Here is a 10354-nt window from a genome sequence, read left to right as displayed (position 1 = left end):
AATTTGTTATGAAGAATTTTGTGGTTGACACTGTCGAAAGCTTTAGAAAGATCGCACAAAGTGAGCAAATTTACCTTTTTGTTGTCCATGTTATTATAAATTTGGTCAGTAATCTGTAACAATGCTGGTTCAGTGGATAACTTATTTCTAAAGCCATGTTGAGTTTTAGATAATAAGTTATTGGTCTCCAGGAAATTCATCAGTCGATTTGCTACTGTTTTTTTTCAAGAACCTTAGATAGGGCGGTAATTATTCATGTCGTCTATATCCCCAGACTTGAAAATAGGTGTTACAATTCCATGTTTCCAAAGCGACGGAGAAACACCAGTAACCAGAGAGGTGTTAATGATGATCGTTATATAAAATGCGATTACAGGTAGACTATTCTTAATAAAGCGCAAAGCAATACCGTCTGCTCCCACCGCATTTGTTTCGGGAAGTTGTTTTATTATTAGGATAATAGTTTCTACGTCTACTGGTTGTGGTCTGAAAACATCAGTTATGAGCCTTGCCTGATCTGTGTTTTGATGTAATGTGGAGGCAATTGTTTGTTCATAAGTTAGTTTTTCCCAATTGTGCGAAGAAGTTATTAAGATGGTCAGGGCTATGTGTAGAATTTGTGTAATTATCTGTGTGTTGTTTGTTAGGCACTAATGTTTTAACAGTTTTCCATGTTTTACTAGAATTGTTTTTATGCTCAGCGAAATTATTTCTGAAATAATTAGTCTTTGCCGTTTGAATTAATGACTTAACATTTTTCTTTTTTACTTTATAAATTGCCTGAAGGGCGGGTTCAAATCTGTTTCCTTTGAGCGCTCGTTGTGAATTATTCCTATCGGCAATGGCTCTCTTGATATCGTCATTTATCCATGGAGCAGGGGGACGTCTGACGATTCTTGTCACATAGGGAGCAGAGGCATCTATGCTGCTTTTTATCACTTCCGTAAGGATGGTTACCTGGGTATCTACATTGTCTGTTGATGAAATATCTAATAGAGTTGGTTCTTTAGATATTATTAGCTCGCATAGTGACTGAGGGTCATAGTGATTGAAGTCGCGAAAAGTTTTTGTAGCCGGTGGTCGCTTTGGTTTCTTTATAATCAACGTTATTGTAATAAGTTCATGATCAGCAACATGACATGGAATGACGTCTATATGGAGAGAGAGAGAGAGAGAGAGAGAGAGAGAGAGAGAGAGAGAGAGAGAGAGAGAGAGAGAGAGAGAGAGAGAGAGAGAGAGAGAGAGAGAGAGAGAGAGAGAGAGAGAGAGAGAGAGAGAGAGAGAGAGAGAGAGAGAGAGAGAGAGAGAGAGAGAGAAGAGAGAGAGAGAGAGAGAGAGAGAGAGAGAGAGAGAGAGAGAGAGAGAGAGAGAGAGAGAGAGAGAGAGAGAAATGTGTTATCTATGTATTTATATAGATAGATAGATAGATAGATATATACATACACATATTACCACGTCCTCCGGTTATTCAAAAAGAGGATGCAATCAGCGAGAGGGTACCGGTGTCTAAGCGACCTCCCAGCGCCGACACCAAAACATTGAAGCGACAGGGAGTCTCCCGAATGAATATTATTGTTTGCTGTGTGAAAACCAAGGAGGATCAGTAGGAGTAAAGTGAAGATAACTTCTAGCGACACAGTGGCAGGTTAATCGCAGGAAATTCGCAATGGCAACGGCACTAGTAAGGCCAATATCCTTCCCAGACTTAGGTCTTAACGAGCAGGATCAGGATGGGAATTCTGCCTTGTTGGAGCTTGATAGAGGTATGTTATTTATTTTTGGGGTTTTAGTCTTAGTATTAGGAGGAGGTAGTGATTATGGCTAAGTTTTGAAGTATTTGTTTTTGTGTTTTGTTCAGAAGACTATGAGTAGTTGAAGTGGAAGGTTCACTGGAAATTACAGGCAATGTTGGTTATTTGGTTGATTGAAGCACAAACAAGGGTGGATTTTTTGGTTTATTATTAGCATATCTTTCAGAGAATAAATGTATGTTTTCTAGTGTCTTTGAAGTGAGATCAGAGCAATTCAGATGTTTTAATAATTTCCATGTAAGTACTCCCTAACCCCATGGGCTTGATAACTCCCTGGGTTGGATATTTATAAAAGTTCTGTGTTACGAAAGGCCACATAATTAGTACCAATGGATTCTTCTCACCTACTACTCATATCCAGTGAACATAATCCCCAATTACCTTCTTACCCCACAGTCTGGGCCCCGAGAGTAGGGAAGGGCATAAAGGAGATCAGGGAAATTTCGGGATGATATATGATTAAACTGCATTGATATGTGCAACAAATTTACCTTAGTTCCACCATATATCTTTCTACTGCAAAATAGAAATGTAAAAGATGTGTTTTTTTTTATTTACTCACTCATATACGTACTGTGCAAGAAGTAACCGTGGTTGCCTCCACACTTATGTCATGAGCCAAATCATTTTTTTTGTGGAACTTTGGTATGCCTTATTTTAGGGACATTTTTCATCTACAAAATCTTAGCCCAATGACCTACCTAACCTTACCTAAATATGAGGTTTCCACTAGCCTCCCCTTTTTCAGAGCACTTCATGTAACTTACCTCCGGTTGTGGGGTATAGGGGGGAATGACAGATTATATTAATTATATATGAGTAGTACAGGGTAAGAGGAATCCATTGGTATCAATAACAGGGTAATTAGTGATGAAAATTATAAAATAAAAAGATCTAGAATAGGCCTATGTGCTTTCGTCAACGCTTCTGTGGTCTATGGACAGCCTCCTGCAATGATAGCTCTTTCTGTTGCTGTATATACTAATTATTTTCCATTTGCAAAGGAAATACTGCAGATCAAAAGTATCATAATTTGTCCATCTGTTGATTTCATTGTTCATGTAGGTCAGGGTTGTCATATGCTAAAAAAAATACTCAAGCACTACAGTCCAGAAAAATGAGAAAACACAACCATATGATGTACTGTAATATTGTAAATCTTTTCAACTCTAACCAAATTGCTGAAAGTCTCAAAAAAACATGTGTACTTTCTTTTTGAGAAATATCACATTGTGGCATCATGTGTATATTATGTTGAAAGGTGTACATGATAAACACTAATCTCATTTAACTTTTCCAGGACTGAAATCATCAAGAACAGGGGAGCAGTGTGAGGCCATCTCTAAATTTCCTGCCTTGTTTGAAAAGTACCCATTTCCAATTCTCATTAACTCGGCTCTTCTCAAGTTGGCTGAAGTCTTTCGACAAGAAACTCCAGGGTGAGTTCTTTCTGGAATATAGAAGCCTATCGTGTACAATCTTTACCAAAAAATGTTAAGCAAGCTATTTTATCTGGACTTTGCAAAAGTCAGACAAATGTCTTTAGTGTCAATATTGCAAAAATAGAATGAAATATGATTGATCATAATAGAACAAGTTGAAGCATATAGAGCTTCTCAGATTATCAACAAGATCATAATAAAAGATACTCATCTGCTTCATTGTTACATTTGCTAGTCTGAGATTCTATTAGCCTTATCAGACTGTGGAACTAGATTCAAGTCAGGAATTATGGCCCAATTAACCATGCCTATGCACACTATCTTGGGTATTAGGGGAGCCAAAGCTAGAGCATTACCCAAATCTTGCTCATTTCTTTGCTGAAATGAAAAATCTATAGTCTGTGATCATCTCAGAAATTTGTTGAATAATTTTATGCAGTTATGATATTTAATGTTTTGAAGCCAGTCTGAACACACTGAAGGGTTTGTGAGCTGCATTCCTATTTTTTACCATTATGTGTAAAGAGTAAAAAGTACTCAAAAGTTTACCCTCATTTGAAAACCCCCAAAGAAGAAATGAGGTTGGTTTCTGTAGATTATAAGCATATTCTTTTTAATACATATTAGAAGTTGATCCAATAGTCACTCAGTGTGAGGCTATGGAATAGAAACAACATTTTCATATCTTTAATGAAACTATTATTATTTATCCTTTCAACAGGAGTAACTTCGTTCGTGTGTGTGTTGTTGAGGTTGTAGAGTCATGTGGCCGACACTTAGATAAGCTCATCAACGTGGATGAGTTTTTGAGACGTATTACTACTGTCATGCATTCTAATGACCCTGTAAGTAGTTGAGTTTTCCAATTGACATGTTTTAGCATTTTACTTTTTTCTTTCTTTATTAATTTATTTTCTCGGATACAGATTAGTTTAAAATTCTCTTGAATACATTGAAAATCAATGAAAAAAATGATCTTTGGTCGTGAAGTTTTACTATATAATTTCCAACATATCTTGTGCAGCTAGCCAGAGCCCTCACCCTCCGGACATTGGGTTGGATGTCTGGTGTTGTTGGGGAGAATCGGCAGGTGCAGCATCTGATACGTGAGGCCCTAGATGCTAAAGAGTCAGTGGAACTCCAGGCTGCCATTATGGCTGCGGAAAAATATGCTGCAAAGTCTAAGTAGGTGTATGGTGAATTTTAATCATAGTCTAGTAATAAGATATATCATAATTTTGAAATATTTCTGATGTTTGTAATGTTTCATACATATGTATTATGTCATAGAAGATAGTATGAGTAAAGTTCATGAACAAGTGCTTCAACTTCTAAGTGGAAACATTCATCAACAGGACCTTTGCTATGAATATGTGCGAGCGCTTGACACACATGATTGGTGGTCTTGCAACGCCTGTTGATGTAAAGCTCCAGCTTATCCAGGTGTTTCAACATATGCATCATGATGCTGAAACTGCTGCTACAGTGAGGATTAATGATTTTAAGTCAGCTAGTTATATTTCTGATGAAGACCATTAAAAATGTGATATATGTTAGAATATGCTTAAAATTTATGACAAAATAGGAGGACTGTCTAGAACAAGTATTTGAATTAGAAAACATATACACTGTATGTGTATATCTATCAAAACTTGTAGATCAGAAAATATTTTGTTTATGTATACGATAGATGAATGAATCCCTTACTTGTATTTGGAAACTAACTGACCCCAAATATCCTGTTTGTAATCACATTAGCATCATCTAATATGACTTTTATTTTTTTAAATAGACAATAAATATATCAGTAATGGGAAGCAATTACATGAATTTACTATTTGTTTATTCTTCAATAGGTACGCAGTTTGTGCCTGGAGCTCTTAAAAGAGTACCCAACGCAGCGTGTCGTGATAACAACTCTCCACACTCTTACCCAGCTGGCAGCCCATATTCTTGTAGATATTCCACAGCAGGTATGAATTTGCCTTTCTCATATTTTTTGACAGAACTAAAGATGAATAGAAAAAATAATGGGGGATAGAGTATGATAAAGACTATGTTTTTCCCTGGGCATTATATATATATTTTTTAATTATTTTTGTAAATGAAGAAATTAAATTGTGTCCATGATTTTTTTATTATTATGATTATGATTATTATTATTATTATTATCAATTCTTTGAAGTTCAAATTGCATTCACATAAATCTTTAAATATTGAATGAGTTTCATGTTTAGAAGATGAATTTGTTATTGATATGGTAATTATTCAACATTTCCAATCAAATGAAGGTGGATCTGCTGATGGGGTACCTTGAGAAGGAAACTCGTCTTGGAGTACGCCAGGCAGTCTTGGGAGAACTGGGTTATCTAGCAGAAGCAGCACCTCATGCATGGTCGGCAGAAAATGTTGAGATACTGGTCGAGTTCACCAGATCGTCACAACATAATGCTGCCATGACAACAACAGCTCTCTCAGTTTTGGCTTCATTAACTGCAGCTCCAGCATTACCACGGATAACATTGACTCCAGGTAGAAATAAAACAAGATATATTACTTTACTTTATGTTACAATGCTGGTGTCTCTCTACCATTTTTAATTATCATTTTGAAGTTCCTTTTCATGTGTTTTATTCATTGTTTTATGTTTTGCAGATTGTTCACTTGTGGATTTGTGCAGAGAATGTGTTTATGATGGCAATATCCAAGTGGCTTGTAGAGCCATACAGCTCTTTACAAATATTGCTATATACATGTGAGTACAAAGTTGATATTGCTATAAAATTATAATCATCTGCATAGATTATATGTCATTTCTGTGTATGTGTATATTTTAAGATAATTGAGAAACAGCTCTATGTTAAATAACTTTCTGGAACATTGTTCTTAGGCATGAAGAGCAGAACACAAGAGTGGTATGTGAGGAGGCTCATTGTGCAGCCCTCAGTCTCCTCCAGAGTGTGGTGTGTGCTGTGCAGCCTGATGATAATAATTTACCTAATGCTGAAGAATTTATTCCTGCTGGGCTGAGAACATGTTTGGTGAGTTTTCTGTCGGAAGCTTGATTTGGCAAATAGATGTAATATTAACATTATTATTTAGAGAGATTGGGAATAGCACAACATACTGCTACTTTATTAATCTCTAGGACACAGTTTCTTCCATACCTAGAAGGAGATTAGTTTTTGAAAATAAATAGGGCCTTAACCCATTCCCGACGGGGGAATTCTAGCCTAGAATGTCCAAATGCCGGGGCGTTCGAATTATTAGGCCTAAATCAATTGAATGGCTGGCACAATACTGTGCCGCCCGGCAACTGGGCTTTTGAATGCGCGGTACACATGCTGTACCACCCGTCCTGTGTGGGTTAAAGAAAATATACTATGCCCATTACAAACAGCAGCAGAAGCACTACTTTAGGAATCAGTCACATTACAAAAATAATTTGTTTTCACAGTGAAATTTCAGCTGCTGCACCCACTACCCTAAGGTCCTCGACCATTTTTAATATTTAATTTTTTGCATAAATATTACCAATACACTAAAGTTATCATTATGGTAAATAAAATTAGTTTTGCAGTTAAAAGTAGAATGCTTTTAGTATGCTTAATAAACACTCATTCTATAAAATTTGCATATACAATGTAATCAGTAACAAAGGACATTAAATGTTGAACAACAGTGGACAAAAGTTGAGCAATAAGATAGAGATTATAATTCTCCATCAGTATAAGTAGTAACATAATATATGCCTTTTTGCAGGTTTGCACAGTGCTGCTGGCAAAAACAAGCCCAGCTATTATGTGTGACTTAGCAAGTACACTCACAGACATACTGGCAGATAGCATACTCTCAGGTAAAGAACATATAGTAAGCTATTTTTAGTTTATAATGAAGCATTAGAAGAATTTTACCATGGTGTGAATATTCAAAGGATCTTTTATAATTTTGTCAAGAAATTTTTTTTTATCATTTACAGAATTTAGTATATTCTATATCATATATTATATATTATATATTATATATTATATATTATATTCTGTATTATATTCTATATTTTATTCTATATTATATATTATAATCTATATTTTTAATGTAATATAACAAGATATGCATGAAAAGCATCTATCAACATACAATTTATATTTGAAGTGTGTGGATGCCAGCTGGTGTGTGAGGCCCTAGCATCACTTGGAGGAAGTCGAGCAGATGTACTTACTCCACACCTTCCTCCAATCTTGAAACTCATCCAGAAGTTCACCCATGATGCTCCTCTTAATACACACAAAACAAAACTAATGGTGGGCACTTAGAAAGATTTGTGCAGTTCTGAATTTATTAAGGATGTTTCATGCATTTTATATTATTTTTATGGTAAGATTATTGGAATCAGTGTCTTCTTTTTACTTTACTTATGATTATAATATTGTTTTACTGATTTTTTTTTTTTTTTTTTTTTTGCAGGAGACATTGGTAACATTAGTGTTGCAAGTGTTTCATGGACACGTATGGTCTAGCCAAGCTGAGGCTGCTGTTGTGGCTGCTAGCAAATGTGTACATTTATGGGCAGCTTTTTGTATGGCCAGACAAGCATCAAGGTTACTATTGTTTTTTGATTGCCATTGTGATACTCAGATTCATGTCTGACTGATTGCTGTAATGACAGTCACCATTTTGCTGATAATTCCATTGATACTTGCTAATGAAATACAGAAACAATAGGATTGTGATATATATAAATGAAGTAAGCATCTCAAAAGCAGGTTCACACTTACCTACTCATTTAAAATAGTGTCAAAATGCATTGCATCCACTTTAAATTCAATTTATAACAGGTATGGCCATCACAGTCTTGCTGCTGGTATGTATGGTGTGTTAAGTTGGAGAGTCTGCTCAGACCAGCAGCATTTCTGGGTATCTGCTCTCGGGGAAGTGAGTCGTGGTGAGGCTAGCCCACTTGGTTCAGGAGACAGGGCTAGTAACCTAACAGCTGCAAATACCCACCTTCACAGAGCATTATCAGCCCTCAAGGTAAAGAAAGTACTATTTACATATTAGAATTGTGATATGTATAAATCCACCATGTGTTTCTTTTTCACCCCCTAAATGAAGGTAACATTTCAAATGAAGAATGGATATTTCAGTGCTTCACTTTTGATTGACTTCAATATTTTTTCCCTTTACAGGCTGCTAGTACATCCAACCAACCAATGACCTTCTGCCAGGAGTATGTAAGGCTCAGAGCCGAGACATTCATGTGCCATGCTCAGCTACTTCATGCCTGCCTCTCCCTGCGCACTGCCCCTCCTCCAGCCATAGCTGCTTCTTTAGCAACATCAACAAGAGATGACTTGCTCAGGTGTGGTCGTGTATCGCAACAGCTTGCAAAATCAGCAAGGGATTTCAATAATTTGGCTTCACAATATGGAACACTGTATCAGGTAATATGTGGTAATTAATTATGTTTGAGTATCATTTTTACAAATCAAGATATTTTCTTATAATTTTCTTTAATGAATTTACATTTAAAGGTAAAATTTCTTTGTTGCAGTCAGTATTTGATGCTGATCCTCAGACCTTGTGCAACATTGCACTTCTGCAGCAGGGAGCATTACTTGTAGCTCAGGGTATTGAAATCATAACTAGACCCTCGGCTGGCCAATTGACAGAAGACTATACTGGGCCAGATCTCACAACTATCACAAGCAAGCTTGGAGGTGGAGAGACTGTAGAGACTCAGACTATCATCACTGTCTTAGAGGAAGCCACAACAATGGTTCGCAGGCTAGCTCAGGTAATGGAAGTTGTAGGAGTATGGCTTTATCCAAAGTTTTCCCCAAAATTTTGTGCTTATATGGTGGATTTTGTATAGAATAATCAGAAATAAATTTTCTTCAAAATATAGGATCACCCTCTTTGTGTAATCTCAGGTATCATGTGAAGTCAAGCCAGTGAGGGAACAGCATCTTCAGCTTCTGCAGGGAATTTCACAAGTATTGACAAGTGTTCCACTTCCATATCCTCGCTTCTTCTTCCAAACTCTCCAGAAAACCACAATTACTTTAGCTCTTCTACCACAGCCACGCACTCCTGGAGACCCAATATCAGTCCAGGTTTGGAAAGTTTATATTGTTGATGAAACAAAAATTTTGAAATAAAATGTATAATGTGTATTTATATATTGTTAATTTTACAACTTTATAACAATTGTTTGAATATTCACAGACGTCCTCACAGTTGGCAGTGAAAGTAGAGGGGGTTATAGGCCATGGCAGAAGACCTGGACTTTTCCGATCTGTTCGCTCTGTCACATTGACAGTGAATTCAGTGATCCAAAATCGTCCTCAGCACACAATGGACCTAAAGATCGAGCCCAATGAGACCCTAACTCAGACTGCCGAACCTCACAATGACTTCTTTGCAGCACAATTTCTTTTAGGATTCCCAGTGCCTGGACTATACCAAGTAAGTTATCCATAATATGTTGTACTGCATCAACTCTTGCTTTTCCAAACTTTTACAAAGTTGGAATATTATTTAATTATTTTTCCTGTATCAATTTTATTTGTCAATATATTTTGTATTTTTTTCAGGTGACTGTAGATACATCTGTAACTGACGACTCTGATGATGCTTGGCAAACTGGTCCAAGACATACACTCACAGTAAAGTCACAGGAGGATCCAGCCAACAAAACCAGTGTCCCTCAAGCACCCAGACAACCGCCACCATCCCAGTATGTTGCCCCGACTTCTCAAGGAGCAGCAGTGCCACCACCTGGTGTTAGTGTTCTACCAACAGGGCCCCCAGGAACAAGCACAGCATCCCAGCCTATGTCCCAGTATAATATAGGGAGACCAGGTCTTTAGAGTGAATGTTATAATTATTATTGTATATGAAATTACATTAAGTCCCATATGATGACCAGAATGCTGGACAAAGTCCTCCGTTAATATGAAAAAAGAGCCAGAGTAAAATATAATAAGTATATTATTAGTAAATTTTGTAAGTAATGTGTGTTTTATTTCAAAGGATAACCTGTTCAACAATTGAAATGATAGCTAAAGAATCCAATGACGAACTTACATTCGTGCCCGCCGG

General features: G+C 36.6%; 1 protein-coding gene across 1 annotated transcript; it reads left to right on the top strand.

Annotated features, from left to right (window-relative positions):
* Positions 1-1492: 1492 nt before the first annotated feature.
* defl (Integrator complex subunit 7) lies at positions 1493-10266 on the top strand. The gene is made up of 18 exons (XM_043002865.2): positions 1493-1763; positions 3112-3250; positions 3975-4098; positions 4278-4438; positions 4609-4738; positions 5110-5226; positions 5545-5785; positions 5909-6008; positions 6144-6294; positions 7016-7109; positions 7406-7554; positions 7718-7851; positions 8089-8284; positions 8440-8694; positions 8805-9047; positions 9184-9366; positions 9479-9718; positions 9847-10266. Exons 1-18 carry the CDS (start codon positions 1667-1669, stop codon positions 10120-10122), a joined length of 3030 nt encoding a protein of 1009 aa, XP_042858799.1. The 5' UTR covers positions 1493-1666; the 3' UTR covers positions 10123-10266.
* The last annotated feature ends 88 nt before the right edge of the window (positions 10267-10354 follow it).

Source organism: Penaeus japonicus, unplaced genomic scaffold (assembly GCF_977035675.1).
Source record: "Penaeus japonicus unplaced genomic scaffold, GWHDUDI00000001_assembly GWHDUDI00000031, whole genome shotgun sequence".
Taxonomy (NCBI): Eukaryota; Metazoa; Arthropoda; class Malacostraca; order Decapoda; family Penaeidae; genus Penaeus; species Penaeus japonicus.
This window is presented reverse-complemented; position numbering and strand designations above follow the sequence as displayed.

Coding starts and splice junctions, on each gene's coding strand:
- defl (XM_043002865.2), top strand. CDS start 1,667: ATGGCAACGGCACTAGTAAGGCCAATATCCTTCCCAGACTTAGGTCTT. Junction 3,251..3,974: donor TTTCGACAAGAAACTCCAGG/GTGAGTTCTTTC, acceptor TCCTTTCAACAG/GAGTAACTTCGTTCGTGTGT. Junction 8,695..8,804: donor AATATGGAACACTGTATCAG/GTAATATGTGGT, acceptor TCTTTGTTGCAG/TCAGTATTTGATGCTGATCC.